The sequence below is a fragment of the Neomonachus schauinslandi genome, chromosome 12 (genome assembly GCF_002201575.2).
Source record: "Neomonachus schauinslandi chromosome 12, ASM220157v2, whole genome shotgun sequence".
In the NCBI taxonomy this organism is placed as follows: domain Eukaryota; kingdom Metazoa; phylum Chordata; class Mammalia; order Carnivora; family Phocidae; genus Neomonachus; species Neomonachus schauinslandi.
In genome coordinates, this window is record NC_058414.1 from 73,915,294 (window position 1) to 73,931,403 (window position 16,110).

At 42.1% G+C, this 16,110-nt stretch overlaps 1 protein-coding gene across 1 annotated transcript in view; it reads right to left on the reverse strand.

Annotated features, from left to right (window-relative positions):
• The window catches only part of CTTNBP2 (cortactin binding protein 2), a 151,685-nt gene that overhangs the window by 7,598 nt on the left and 127,977 nt on the right, over positions 1–16,110 (reverse strand). The window contains exons 15-19 of the mRNA XM_021699323.1: positions 9,627–9,779; positions 9,305–9,492; positions 5,929–6,107; positions 3,208–3,413; positions 2,354–2,539 (exon numbers count right to left, since the gene is read on the reverse strand). Coding sequence (XP_021554998.1) covers positions 2,354–2,539; positions 3,208–3,413; positions 5,929–6,107; positions 9,305–9,492; positions 9,627–9,779 — 912 coding nt within the window. The remainder of the gene's footprint in view (positions 1–2,353; positions 2,540–3,207; positions 3,414–5,928; positions 6,108–9,304; positions 9,493–9,626; positions 9,780–16,110) is intronic.

A 16,110-nucleotide genomic window follows, 5' to 3' on the forward strand; every position in this document is an offset into this window, starting at 1 on the left:
CTTCTCCCTCTCCCACTCCCCCTGCTTGTGTTCCCTCTCTCGCTGTGCTTCTCTGTCAAATAAATAAATAAACTCTTTAAAAAAAAGAAAGAAAAGAAAAAATAAAAGAAACAGACTATGGACTCTGTTCTTTGATACTGTTTTTGGATTGAATCGATCTCTTGAGGCGTTTCTCCTCAGGGAAGTAGCTCTGGATGGAGTTCCCTGCATAGGATTGCTTTTATAAATGAATGGCCCCTCTCCTAAAATTGTAGGAGTGTTGCTAGCACAAATTCTCTCTAAAGAATGATTGTGAAAAGCTGAATCTATCCTCATGAAGAGGTCATCAGAGACAATCTCTATACTAGTTGCTTTGCCCATATTTTTGTTGTCATTGTCAGAAAGGGTGGCTATCAGATTTCCCTAATTACCAGATAGGTGCCTGGGCTTGGTCCCCGTCTCCCGAAGCCTGTGACCTGACATCATAGCTTTTCTGTTTTACATCAGGAGAAAAAGAGGCTGTGTCTTTACCAAACTTTATAATCACCCATCGTCATCTGTGTAGAATGCAAAGTGGTTTCTATTTTGATAAACAGTGGCGTCAGAAAAACCAATAGCAACCCAAACATTGTAATATCAAATGGAACTATTGGGAAAAAAATTTACCAATATAAAAAATGAAATATCCCAGTTATGCACAATTCTATTAATCTTCTGAATATGGTTTCATATTTCTAAGAGTATAACATTTGATATATCAAATATTAAAATATAAAATTATAAATTTTATACTTATATTCAATAATTTAACTTTTTAATATTTTACATAATTGTTTTCTGAGTTTGACCTAATACCGTTTTAAATTCATATTCACTTTATTGATTTTGTTTGTCCACTCTAAAGTATACACTGACAATGCTTATTGTTTAGTTATTTGGTTCAAGCCAGAGGCTGGTCTTAAACCCTGCAGAAATTGTAATAAACTTGGAAATGATAGTGAAGAGCCTGGGTGGGTGTCCTGTTATTTGAGTGCTTATGGATTATTCCATGTACCATGGGATTAGAGTGGCATGGATGGAGGATACAGCATAGGACTCGCAAGAAACAAAAACATGGGTTGCAGAGCCCCGTGATAGGGACAGACAGCCAAGGTTTCTGAACCTCAGTTTTGTTACCTGGAAATGGAGAAGATAATCCTCATCTTAGAGCTCTTTTGCACTACATATAGGGATAGACAAGTGGAAGGTACAATCCTTGCTGCAGAGGTCATCTCAGCAGTCTCTATGCCTTAGGAGGGGGCTGATGTCTAATGACTTGACTCCCTGAATCAAACACTCTAACTCTGGGAAGTAATGGCAAGCTCTTAAAATCAGAATATCATATTATAGATACACAGCAATCACCTTAAAAAAGTATAAGGAAACTCTCATTCAGTGACTTTACATTCAGTCATTAAAAAAAAAAAGTCACAATTTATGGACACATGCATGGGGTAATTACAAAACTTCAGCATGTATTAACATTAATACATGCTGTATTTTGCTGATTTTTAAGTATGAAAACATTAATGAACACAGGCAATTTTTCATGTTTCAAAATTTTAGGCATATTCTCTCTTTTTAGCAACTCTACTATAAAATGGGCATGATATTATACATAACAGAATATGTTGGGGGTGGGAGGGGCTCCCCAAATTACATATATGAGAAATGCACAATGCATATGAGGTTGGAACATCTTTTCATTCTTACTCAAATATGGATTTCCTTCAGGAAAGTCAATTCGTATAATTACTGATTACCCTATTGCCAAAGCCAAAAGGAATAGGTCTAACACCAGAGATAAATGTTTTAGCCTGTGTGAATAAAAACTTACATATTCTTTTTTTATAGAGGATGTTCCATTATATTGAATTTTTTTAATAATTTAGGAGAACATAAACCCTAAGAGGGCAGGAATTTTTGTGTTTGCTCTCTTTCCAGTGTGTAGACTAGAAGCTGACACAATATAGGAGAAAGAAATGTGTAAAATTGATTGATTCACGAAGGCCTTAAACTGGTATGAAATGTATCTCTATACATACTTTAAAAAATTTAAGGTTGGCTCAGAGATGACACAGAAAAGGAGAAAACTTGGCCTAAGTACAACTGTTGTATTACATAGATTGAATGGTGGATGCCACAAACAAACGATTATTTCCTTCCAGATATTTTCGGAAATGTACCTACTCACCCCCCGTTCATTCCCTGAGAATATGCATTGAAAACCTCAACTTTGTTGAATGCATAGTGAGAAAAGTAAAAGCACACTCACACTCCGAAAGCAGAGCCCGAGTGCCCACGTGCCTCCAGGCAGCATGGCCGCCTCACTTACCTTCCTCGCTCAGGCCCGGCTTACTCCAGGACGGAGGAGAGAAGCGGCCAGACTTCTTGCGAGGACTGGTGCTCACTTTTCTCCAGGCACCACTCTCTCCTTTCTTTTTGCTACAACTGTTGTAACTTGAGACTATAGATAATGGGAAACCTCCTCCTTTGAAATCAGCTGTGTGCTGGTCCAGCTCTGAAACAACACAAATCATGTTTTGCCAAAAAGAAGGCAGTCAGCCTGCGTTTCATAGTCAAGTAAAATATAACAATTGCAATTCTCCAAGAAATATTCTTCAAAATCATGGCTGTGCTTAATACCCAAGCAGGGATGTTGTGACCCAGCAAATTTTACTTGGAGATCTGGAATTACTGAGCCAATAATTTAGAGAGTTCTCATATGATCTTACTTCTGTGTGGAATTTAAGAAACAAAACAGAGGATCATAGGGGAAAAGAGGAAAAAATAAAAGATGAAATCAGACAAACCATAAGAGACTCTTAATCATAGGAAACAAACAGAGTTGCTGGAGGGCAAGGAGGTGGGGGTAACTGGGTGATGGACATTAAGGAGGGCATTTGATGTCATGAGCACTGGGTGTTATGTAAGACTGATGAATCACTGAACTCTACAACTGAAACTAATAATACATTATTTGTTAATTGAATTTAAATAAAATTTTTAGGAGGGAAGACTAAAAAAAATTTTTAAAAGTTCTGGGACAATGGTGTCAAATGTACATTAAAGTCAAGATAATTTCTTTACTTCCGAAGAGAGAAAGAAGAGCTCCCTTATAATGAATTCAAACAAGTATTATGTAAGAGTGAATTTCCTCCCCTCCCCTCCCAGCACCAACCTGCATACCTGCTCTCTGGAGGGGACAGCCATGCAGCACAGCTTTATTGAGCAAGATGCTGAGAGCAGCTTTAACCACAGCCTGCTGTCCTTGGCTTGGGTGGTTTCTAGCAGTTGTCAGCCCCAGGCCCGGCTGTCTTCTCACGGAGGCTCTTGACAATATTGCTTCTTGAACTCTGGGTGCAATGATAGCATTCCATAGCTTAGCCATCCACCTTGCAAGAGAAGGGCAGTTGGCAGTGAGGTCCGGTCACAGATTACACACCACACCACGAAGGACGGGTTTGAAGAGCATGGAAAAAAACATTAAGTATTTCTACAGATATGCTAATTTTCCTAGGTAGTTTTGAAATAAGTGAAATTGGGGCACCTGGGTGGCTCGGTCAGTCAGGCGGCTGCCTTTGGCTCAGGTGGTGATCCCTGGGTCTCAGGATCGAGCCCTGCATCAGGCTCCCTGCTCAGTAGGGAGTTTGCCTTTCCTTTTCCCTCTCCCTCTGCTGCTCCCCCTGCTTGTACTCTCTCTTTCAAATAAATTATTTTTTAAAAAAGTGAAATTATCCAATATCAAAGATATTTGACTTTGCCTCAAAAATACAATGTTTTGCAGATGAAAGTGTTCACATGTCTCTTTCCTTTTACCTTCTAAGATCACTGAGAGCAGGAATCAATGCTTAAGTGTGTGTTGAATGAATGCATAAATAAAATATATGGAAGGGAAAGTAAATTTGCAGGTGGAAGTCTAGAAAGAAGATTTCCTGGAAATCGATGTCTAAATAGCTTAAACTTATTTGCCATATGTCCTTAATAAGATACATATATTTTAATATTTCTGAAATTGGGGTAGATCTTGTACTCAGTGGCAGATTAAATCTCTCCACCCCAAGGCAAAGGCTCAGTGTTTGCATGTGGGTGGGCTTAGCTCTGCAGAGCGGGGATGGGGTCACCAGCTGTCTCCCCAGATGGACTCTCTGTAGTAATAGCTGTAACAGTGGGACTTTACCCAAGGTTGGGGCATCCAACAGCAATTGAAATTCCTTTGTTGCAACATTAAAAAAACACTTGTTTCAAGGCTGTAGAAGCTAAACCACATCTCCCAGTATAATGAAGTTTTCAAAGCTATTAGATATTGGCGTAAGCCTTTCAAGACTTAAAACTTTTGCCCAGGTATCAAGCATCTGTATATTAAGCTTCTCTGTTAATGTCTAATGATATGTAATTCAAGAGAAAAAAAAAACTGTAAGAGGGGAATAAAGACAAAAATCTGGTGTTCTGTACCATGTGTCAGACCTGCGCAAGCATTCCTAAAGGTATTAAGGGGTAAAGATGGTAAGCTTTGGTTTAAAAAAAAAAGTAGCGCTTCCTGAACACAGCTGTTGGGAGACAATCCTCCATGGCATGTCTGCACATCGAGTGTCCACTTCTTGGCTCTCTTTTCAAGGATGTTAGTTAGTAATGCAAACAGCCTTGGAAGAGAGAGACAATGTCTCCTTCTGGAGAAGGCAGATTTGTTTTCCTTACTAGGATAATGAAAGTGGTACTTCCTTCCAGGGCAAAAGGCGGGCAGATTTGCTAGCAGCCCCCTTTAGGAGCCTGGGGGATTCTCAAGCTCCGAGTTCGGCAGCTGGGATCCACGGGCCACTGTCCGTCACCCCCCCGGGGCCTGAGGCGCAGGGAGAGCCACTGCGTGGGTGAGGCACAGGCTGGGGCTGCGCTCAGGGCTGGAGTCCTCGGCTTCTGACCCGGCGTCACGCGCTTGCGGCAGCCGAACTTGCTAGCTTGCAAGTAGCGTATGCATCTCACAGCAGAGTCCCTGTAGTTGTTGGCAATGATAGGCAAGGCCCAGATTAGCTCCTAAGAATCTTGAGACTCTGGATGTGAGAAAGGCTTAAAGTTAATTGTAATACTGATGAAAAAAGAGGTGATTACATGAATAAATATATTTCTGCTCTTCAGCAAGAAAACGCTGTATACATTTTATTATTGTAATTCTTCCTTTCCCCCAATTAGCCGTTTTGAAATTGACCATTTGTTACAATAGAGAAGATAGATTATTTGTATGCCCTGCTTTCCAAAATGGATTTCTGCCCAGGATGCCAGAAAGTACAGAATCGATGCTAACAGTTAATCACAGAACCTTACTAAGCTGGATGGTGATACATTTTTTCCTCTTGATTTTCTATTTCATTAACTTTATTGTTAATATGTCTATTCTCATAAGCTGTTACAAAGGAAAACATAGTATTTAAGTATCATTAATAAAGGAGGAAGCTTTTTCTTTTTCTTTTTTTGAGAGAGAGAGAGAAAGAGAGTGGGGGGAGGGGCAGAGGGAAAAAGAATCTTAGGCAGGCTCCACGCCCAGCACACGGGGTTCGAGCTCATGAACCGAGCAGAAATCAAGAGTTGGACACTTAACCAACTGAGCCATCCAGGCGCCCCAAGGAGGAAGCTTTTTAATTCATCAACAGAATGTAAGCTTTCGTTTTTGGTTATAAGATCCTTGATGAATTTCTCATGTAGGCCTTTCGCAGGAGACACCGCACTGTATGTTGAACAGGACTTTGAGGAGACTTTTGTAACAGCTGGAAACTGCTACTTACTAGTTCTCAGTAAAAAGTTTCCTTAGGAGCTACTTAGCAACAGATGAGTCATGGTCGTCCTCTGATGGGAAGTGCAGAGCTCCTTGGCCATGGCTCTATTTTAAATAGGTAAGTAAGGAGAAATAACACTTACTTCACTGTCGCTTGGGCATGTCCTGGGACTACAGGACAAGACAGGAAATACTTTGGCCCGAGAAGTGCTTCAGGTGTGCCCAAGCGGGCCAGGCAGGAGTTGAGCTGGCGCCAGACGGCCAGGGCCCAGTCGACGGTCTTGCACACGGGATCACAGGGGGAGGGCACCTGACCTCTGAACTACAGAGACAGAGAGTCCGGACGTGGGGCTTGGCTTAGAACAGTGCTTCTTTTAACAGTTCAAAAATGAAAAATACAAACATTTAAAACTGTAAAACAAAAACATAGCTGAATCTGATCCACCTGAGGTGGGTGAAGGAGGGACAGCTAATACTATTATGTGTGTTCCATGAGATACAGATCTGTAGCTTATTACGTGAAATGAAAGCGTTCAGACACAAAAGAGCAGTAAGAAGACTAGGAAACCTTACACAAATTCTTAACTATCAGTTCTGGTAGAAATTATTATCCACATGCATACAGAGTACTTCACAGGGCCTTGCACATAGTAAGTAGGTGTTAAAAAAGGATTTTGATTTCATGAAACAATATTTGGTTAAGAGACAAGATGGTCCATCTAGATCTGTGGCATGTTCACTTTGTATTAATTTTAATTTCCTTAGGAGGAAGGTCTCAACTAAAATGCTAACTTCATCAAAATGTACAGAACTCTGCTGACATAAAGAAATTTGTTTTGAAATTTTTAAACATGCAAATTTTAAATAATAGAATGTAATATACATGGTTTGATGGTAGCAGTTCTTTTTAGAATTATGTTCTACAAAATCAAGTCCCTTTTTAGTATAGAGGCTTCACAAAAGGACAAAGATTTCTTTAGTATTAGGAGAAATATCCTTCAATTATTTAGAAGTCAGATACAGCAGTTAACTCAGTACGTTAGAAGAAAGGGATTCCTATAAATCTTGGTTTTACCAAGTTATTATGATATTAAGACTGGGGATAGTTTATGAATATGAGTATGTCCTACTTGAAGGGATATAATTTGGCCAAGTCAAAATGAAAGAGTGGTTCAGTGATCCTAGCAGCTGTTAAAACAGTATTACTGTGTTACATAAGGCCTTGGGAGCTCTTACAATTTCCCTTCTCTTCAAAAGAGGAATAGTTGTATTTCTCTGATACTCTTCCTGCAAGAATAAGATCATGTACTACAATTAATGATAGTTGAATATTTACTTCTTCTTAATAAAATTACAATTATTGTTTATTAAATACCAGTAGGATGCCTGGTATTGTCCTGAAAGGCCTCTTGACTTATATTCCTTTCAGGAATTGGAGGAAGAAATTGTGATCAAGAGCCGGTGTATATCTAAGTACCCCCTCCCCAAAGATTTGGTTCTGTTAAACAGTTACAAGATTTCTGAGGTTTTGCAGGAGTCATTCATTCCCATTGCACATGTACCCAAGGAATCTGTTTTATTAACCTACTTGAAGTGACTCTTGGTAAGCGAAAGGCATTATCCCTCCCCCTTCCTATTCTTCACAGCACACCCCACATCCCATTCTCAAACACAGTGTGGAAGTAAAATAAATCCTTTACAAACTATGTGTACCAGTGAGCTGGATGTGGGGGAGGTCCATTTTACCTGAAATAGTGCCACATCTACAGAATAAAACTGGGACTTTTCAGAGGATAACATGCAAATTCATGAGGCCTTCCATATTTTTCCCTTAGGTAAACTATGGACTTCGGGTGATTATGATTTATCAATGTAGGTTCATCCTTGGTGAAAAAAAATGTACCATTCTGGTGAGTGCTAGACACTAGGCATGTATGGAAGCAGGGGGTATGTGGGAAATCTGGGTACCTTCCTCTCATTTTTAATGTAACCTAAAACTGCTCTTTAAAAAAAAAAAAAGTTTTTAAGGGAAAAAACTAGTATCTTTTGTGATTATTTATGTGAATTCTTTTTGGCAAAGAAATTTAAATATTAATGATAACATTAATGGAAGCATCAGTAATTTGCAAAGCTACACACCTATGACTGTCCTTACCTCACTTTTCTTCCTACTGGTGGACATGATATGATGGCCTAGCTTTGGTCAAAAGCATGTATTTATTACCAGCCAGTGGATTTTAACAGAGCTTGGGATAGATGATTTCTCTGATTAAATTAGGAATTTCAGATACTAACTCCCAGCACTAGTGGCAAGCATAGTTTACTGAATTACCAAAACCATTCCCACTCCATATTTCTCCCCACTCTCCTCCCCTGATCCCCCACCCACAAACGCACGCACAAAGAATTTTGTTCAAGTACTTGGGGGAGAGCTTCCGTCTTGGGAAGGTAAGTCTAGCCACGATCTGGGGCAATAGGGTGGGCACAAAACCAGTTCTGATTAATGAAACAGGAAAAGTCTTCTGTTTCTGGACATTTCAGAAAAAGATGTTTTCCTCCCTGATAAGGAGATTGAGAAGGCCTAAGCTCTCTTTCCCCTGTAGTGGCATCCAGGTTCCCCCCTTTGACATGCCTGGGTGTGGGTGTGGTGCCTGAGGCCCTGCTGACATCCTGCAATCTTGAGGGGAGCTCAGGAGACTTCCCCCAGACCCAGGACCTGACATCATGGCAGTGAACAGACGTCAGCAACACCTACCACAAGACACTGGTTATGTGAGGAAAAAAATGCCTTTTTGTGAAGTAGGTAGCCTAGTGGGTGTTGTGTTATTTACAGCTTAAAATATGGCGATAGAAGATACTGCCTCCTCCAAATGTGGCCTGTGGTGCTGGATTAAGGGACGAAGTCTTAACTAACTCAAGCTCTAATGTTTCCAGTCAATCTCGACACTCAGATCCTAGCTTGACTTAAGAATATTAATTAAATAGCAATGTACGAGGTTTGGTCAGCACTAATTTTGTTGTTTGGGAGGATACAGAATATTTTATTCCAAAATAATCGCCAGGAGTTATAATCACGCTTGAAAACGTGTCAAAAGCTAGGGAACTTTAATCTTCCATGTGAATTTTTAATATTTACTCTGGAGCAGTGTCAGTCATACGTTAAAACCAGCTTGAGTGGATGGATAAGGTTTTGAAGGCCCTGAGAAAGCAGTAGCCATTCCTGAAACGAGTGTTTAGTTTTCTGAGATAGCCTTCTATAGCATTTAGAACCTGGAAAGACTCCTCGTCAAGAACAGTTAATTACAGGAGTAAAACCTATTTGCTTTTCTTTCTTTCTTTTTTAATACTTAACATAGTCCAGAAACTGTTGCAGGATTTATATGCGTCATCTTCTTTAACTCTGGGTTATCTAAAAGTTGCCCTTGCGCGAGGCTGCACGGTCAGCAAGTGGTAGAACTCCAGCCTGGGGGCCCCCTGACGCTCCCGCCCCTCCCCCTGGCAAGAGGCTGCCTCCGTTACCTTACTGACTGCTTTCCTCTGTAAGAACCTCCGCAGCAGTCCCTGCATGGGCTCGCTGTCCCACCGCAGCTGAACCCAGCGGAAATGCTGCTGCACCAGCAAGTCGGCGCCCTGGAGGCAGGCCTTGGTAACGGTTCCCATCAGAAAGCAGTTCTCGTGAAAGTAGTAACATTCAGACGGTCCATTTCCTAAAACAAACCAAAAGCAACGGCCCAACCTCAACACGCCGTACGAAGAGACAAACGCGAAGTCCAACGAGCCTAAGAAAGAGGGACATGAAGGACAACTCCTACTCTGGGCAGGCTCTTGCCACTCTCTTTACCTTTTTGCAAAGTCCAGGGGCTTTCGGTGCTGCGGTTTTCCAAAGGTGCCAGAAAGTCCCCCAGTAACTCAGACAATGAAGATTTTTCCAAATTCTCTAAGATGATAATGACTTTCTTGTTCACGGGAGACTGTTTCACGGGGATGAGACAAGCTGTGGTCAGAAACAAAACAGTGATTAAAGCGTTTACAAAAACCCCTATGAGCTGGTTAAAAATCAAAGTCTGAAGATAGAAAGTGTTAGCGAAGATGTGACATAATCAGAATGCTCTTTAATTGCTGACGGAGGAGGACTCGAGTTTGGCATTGTTTAATACAGTTGGAAGTGTACACAATGATCCACTACTAGATTCACAACAGATCCCAGTTAGGACCAACCCCAATTCCCACTGACAGCAGAATGGATCCATAGACGGGAGAGGACAGTGAACAAACGACAACAAGCATCAACATGCAGGACTGTCAAAACAATATAGCAAGAAGCAAATCACAAAAGGATATATATAATATGGTTTCACCAGGTAAAGTTCAAACACGGGCAGTACTATTTAAGGGAGTAAAGAGAGTAAAGAGATTTAAAGGTAGTAAAATGATAAAGAAAAGCAAAGAAATGGTTATCACAGAAGATGGACTAATGGTTACCTCTAGAAGGAAAAGTTTGTGAATGGGGATGGGGCACAAGGCCACATTCTGGAAGGCGGATATAATCTATTTCTTGGCCTGGTGGTACCTAAATGGTTATTTTATTTAGCATTATTCATTAATCTATAATGGTAGTATGTATTTTACGGAGGTATATTTCATAATACAAAAGGTCAGAAATGCTTAAATGACCTTTAAATTACACATTTGTGAAATATTCATAAAATTATGGAGATAAGGACCTCAGAGAAAGAAGCTGATCCATCCTTTCATTTTACAGACCTCACAGAGGTTAAAGTGGTTTGACTAGGGTTTCATGACTGTTGTCATGATTTTTTTTTTTTTAAGATTTATTTGCGAGAGAGAGAGCAGGTGTGTGCATGCCTATGCCCACAGGAAGTGGGGAGAGGGGCCGAGGGAGAGGGAGAGAGAATCCTCAGGCAGACTCCATGCTGAGCACGGAGCCCAACACGGGCCTCCATCCCAGGACCCTGAGATCATGACCTGAGCCGAAATCAGGAGTCGGACCCTTAATCGACAGAGCCACCCGGGTGCCCCAGGACTTCTGAATCTTGCCTTCGTGGACCTCCTACTGAAGAAGGGGGTACTAAACTGCATACCGACCCAAAACGAAAGATGGAAAGTAAATGGAAGATTATGATAATATGTAGGAAACGAGTAAGTCCATAGACAGAATGTACTTGAAACAGTGCTTAGCACCTACTAAGCGCTCAAATGTTAATGTTGTGGTTAAAACCTATATACTACTTCCTGCATACCAGTGAATTAATCAAAAATTAAAATCACTTTTTAAGATTCTAAGATGCCTCAGTCTTAGCCAAATTAACCTTGAGAAAAGGAGATCAATTTAAAATACTTGAGAGTATTTTATCAAGTATTTCACTTTCACAAATATTCATAATAGATTATAATCTAGTCCCCCTTGTTAGTCTAGACAAATGCATTTTCACTTTCAAAAGAAGTCCTTGAACATTTTGTAAATGAATCCCTTCTGAGACTGAAATAGCTTTTCTGCACACTGTGAAGCTTTACAACTAGAAAACCAGAGACAGTAACAGCCACCTTTCAATCTCGTTGTTTTGTGGGGGCTGTTAACACTACTGTCTGCTGTGTGCCCAATCCCCTTCAACACAGCGATTCAGTAAAAAGTGCTAAAAATCTGTGCTGCTCAGCATTCAAATGCCAATGGCCCAGCCCATTTCTTTCAGAAATACATGCCTTGTGGAAGTATGATACATCTATAGTTCATTAAAACAACAGCGATAAACAAACCTTCTCTACCTGGTGATAAAAACCAGAGCAGGTTGAATAGTACACGAATCTGCTTTCCTATAACCAAGGACTAACGGTCTCCAGTTTTTCCTGGATTTGTGTTGAGGGTACGGCTGGCTCCGGAGGACCTGAAGCTGCTGCGTGCAGCCAGAATCTCTCTATAGGAACATGTATCTGCATTTCAACAACTGTTCATCCGTTGCCCCCTTGCTGTATGCCTATGCTAAGTGCTGTGGCATACCAGAGGGGACCGATTCTAACTGGGGGATGTGGCATTTTAAAATGTACCTGTTTCAAGGAACAGCATCTTGATAGGTAGACAGGTCAGGAGAAGGCCTTCCAGTTGTAAGAGATGGTATTGGCAGAGGATGGAGGCTGGGCAGGCCTCAGTCCTTCAAGGGACTAAGGCATCAGGTCAAGGTCAGAATAGCTTCAAGAGTGAAGGATGGTGAGCTCAAAGCTGAGACACACCTCCAGTCGGGGCTGGCTGAAAGCCTGGGATGGAGTCACATCAGTGGAATGCAATCAAGCAGCCACAGTTCTGGCATGTCCTCCTCCCCCCCCCCCCCCCCAGGCTCCAGGGAACCATCCCCTGGGATCCATCCCCAGATGTTCTGACTTCACTGGTCTGGGCTGGGCCATTGGCATTTTGCATGCAGTCTGGGGTGAGACTTGATGATATGCAGCCTCAGAACGAGGCCACAAATGACAAGTGGAAGATCTAGAATGTCATGTTGGGAGGGAGAAACCACCAGCTCTGGGAAGCCCTGGCAGTCTCTAAGGCAGGGGATAAACAGGATTGGATTCCCGCACTGAAATCTCACTCTGGTGCAAAGATGGCCTCGAGAGGAAAGAAACGGGAAACACACTGAGAGGCTCTGATTGCTGAGGTGAGTGCAAGAGGTAACGGGAGCCTCGTCCAGGGCCAAGGTACCAAACAAAGCTGTCTGAGATGGAGTCAGCAGGGCTGAGGGGCTGACTGACTTGAGAGAGGTGCAGAGAGGAAATGTCAGACAGCTCTGGCGTTCCCACTGGAGAAGAGGCTGTGCAGTTCAGGGAGGCAGAGCACTCATGAGCAAGAGCACACGTGGGGTGTGGGTGGGGGTGATGGGTCAGGTCTCGTGGATTTGAGGAGGCATCCTGTCGGGAGATGTCCAGCAGGTGGTGAGACCCGAGCATGGGAGCAGCCAGGGAGAATTCAGGCTGGAGATAAAATGAACGCGTTCACAGAAGGGCCGCAGAGCTTTTGGAAACTGCTTAACATTCTCTTGGGTCCACAAGCAGGGGCTGTATGGCTAATCAAGTAATCGCCCATTAAATGGACAACCTGTGCCCTAGACAAAAAGGGGTTGGGGTTCCACCTCATCTTAGTTTATCCTGGTGTCCCATGACGAACTGACCCAGGGTCAAAGAGACTGGGTTTCTCTGATAAAAAGCTTTGTCTTCAACACTGCTAGTCTCATGACCTTATTTTTTCAATCACACCGACTTCTCTAACTACTTAAGTTCAACATCTTTAAATAGATTGGTTCAAAGGTAAATTTTATTTGCAAAAGAGCATGTGTCTCCTTCGGATTGTAGAGCAGAGTTTCAGGTCTAACCAACCCCAGGAGCAGGAAGTTTCCAGTTTGAAGGATTAGCCAGACTCCAATCAGGTTCCACAGAGATGAAAGGAGGCCACCCACCCCATGCTATAGCTGAAGATTTCTTTTAACCTGTTGCCAGAAAGTCAGCCATTTAGATTCCCTTGCCTTATGCTACTGCAAAGCTCTATTTCTGAAATGATTCTACTCTTTTTGTCCTTTCTTCTTCCAACTTCATAGGCTGTGCCAGCCCCGCTCCTCTCCTGCAGATTGGTGATCCTAATCAGATATTTCGTGGCAAGGCTCAGGGCTACAGTCCAGTTCTGTACGCCCTTGTATTAAAAGTTCTGGAGAGTCAGTTCTAGAGCAACACTTGTTGGGTTAAAAATAATTAACCTATTACATTTATAGTTAAATCCAAACTCCTTTGTGTCTAAAGTGACAAGTCCATAATCTCCCCCTTAGAATGGAAAACAGCCTGTCTTTCACAGTCCACTAAAACAAGGCTCTGCAGGGATAATGCTCTGAGTCCAGATGAGAAGCAAGGGACAAACCTTCCAAGAGCCTCAAGTAATGCAGGGTCCAAGGAGGTGAACAAAGTTATGTGGACTCCAATGACCATATTCTCCTATTATTATTATGGTAATTCTATCTTTATTACTTCCAAAAAGGAAAGTTCTCTCAAGAATTCAAAGTGTTACTTTAAAATACCAATCTGGTGTTAAAAAAAATTTTTTTTTTTACTACTTACTGTCACATGTAATTTTAAAAAGTATCTGTCTTGATTTAACAACATACCTTACTTACACTGAGGCAAAATTTGATCCAATTCTAATACACATTCACACCCTTTTTACCAAACAGAGCCATATGCTGTGACTCTCTCTCACAAAAGGCAATATGAAAAGGAAGATGTTATTTTTCTTAATTTCATTTTTTTTTGGAAGGCATTATTTTAAAATAAACACAAAATAACCCTTGGTCACATTAGTGCTAGGTCTTTTTTTTCTTTTAAATGTGTTCTTCTGTTCTACATTCTTTTCTTCATGGGAACCATTTTATTTTAATCTCCATATAAATTTTAGATTTTTTTTTTTTTTTGAGAGAGAGAGAGAGAGAGCAACAGAGAGTGCAAGCAGGGGGGGAGGGGCAGAAGGAGAGGGAGAAAGAGAATCTTAAGCCGGGCGCAGAGCCCAATGCAGGGCTCCATCTCACAACCTTTGAGATCATGACCTGAGCCAAAATCAAGAATCAGATGTTTAACCGACTGCATCACCCAGGTGCCTCTTAAATCCAATTATTTAAAATACATCTGCTACTCTTCCTTCTTATAGTTTGCTCATGTATTTCTTTTATTCATTCTCTGTGACTCTCTTTGCTGGCTTTCATCTGCAGTCAGAGAGAGGAGCCAGTAAGGTAATATATGTGCTGTGCACAGTGGAAGATTAAAGTTCAACATCCTAGCCCAGCCTCATCCAAGTCATTTAAATCTCTTCCTGTAGAGAAAATAAGCTTAAAAGTCAGGAATAAATGTATTCCTTACAAATCAGTGTATTCCTCACTTACAGTAATATAGTTTGATCAATTTAATTTCTTAGTAAAAACAAATGCAAGAGAAAAACTGACAGATAACTCCTATTCCCTCATCATTCTAAAAACCACAGTGGGAGAGCCTAGGAACACCTTCTCCCTCATCCAGACTTCTGCCTCCTCTACTCTCTGCCCTTTCCCACCACTCTTGACCAAAAGAACATTCCCCGTTGTGTGCTTTCTGCACTACAAAAGAAGTGACAGCACACCTATCAATGCCGCCTTCCCTTCGGCTCACACGACATTACTCTGCCCTGCTCAAAACCCTGGGTCCCCATCTACTCTGCCTAACGTGCACTCTCTCTGTGATCCCTCCACTGGGCACCAGTCAAGAGCAGTGGATCCTAGAGAGGAAATGATGGGCATAATGCACAGAGTTTTAGGAGATGAGGATGGATAGCAGCAAGGGAAGATCGGGGGCCAGACCATAAGCTCCTCCACACCTGTTCAGAGAACGTGTTTGTCCTGCAGCCACTCGAGCAGAACAGCAGGGAAATGACAAGAGCAGCTCTGTGTTGTAGAATGATCCCTGTGAGGGGCTGACCAGAGGAAATAAGAAGGGTCAGGGCGCCTGGGTGGCTTAGTCGTTAAGAGTCTGCCTTTGGCTCAGGTCATGGTCCCACGGTCCTGGGATCGAGCCCCACATCGGGCTCCCTGAGCGGCAGGAAGCCTGCTTCTCCCTCTCCCACTCACCCTGCTTGTGTTCCCTCTCTTGCTGTGTCTCTCTCCGTCAAATAAATAAAATCTTTAAAAAAAAAAAAAAGAGAAGGGTCAGAAATGAGACCTCCACAGTCCCTGAGCAAGAAACAACAGGTGGAGGGGGGAAGAATGTGGGAGGCGGAGATGAGATTCAGGGACCAGATTCAGCAGAACTCAGGGTTGACGTGGCCCAGAGGACCAGGCAAACTGAGGAATGTATGGCAATGCTCAGGTGCCTACCTCAGGCCACTGCATTCAAGGTCTTAGCAGAGGAGGGGCGCCTGGGTGGCTCAGTCGGTTAAGCGTCTGCCTTCGACTCAGGTCATGATCCCGGGGTCCTGGGATCGAGCCCTGCATCGGGCTCCCTGCTCAGCCAAGGATCTGCTTTTCCCTCTCCCTCTGCCCCTCCCCCTCGTTCATGCTCTCTCTAAATATTTTTTTTAAAAAGGCCTTAGCAGACAAACCTGCATTTGTATCTTACTTTTGTTATTAAAAAGAGAAAAAAAATATTTGATAGTTATAAGTTACTGAGCTGAATAGAGAATAACACCTTGTCCCATTTAAAGGTGATACACCACTTCTACGTATAAGGGTGGTTAAAATGGAGATTATTTTTTGGCTTCATTCTGTTCAAAAACTTCATTTTTAAACTCCAAATCAGTCTATCTTTATGCCCTA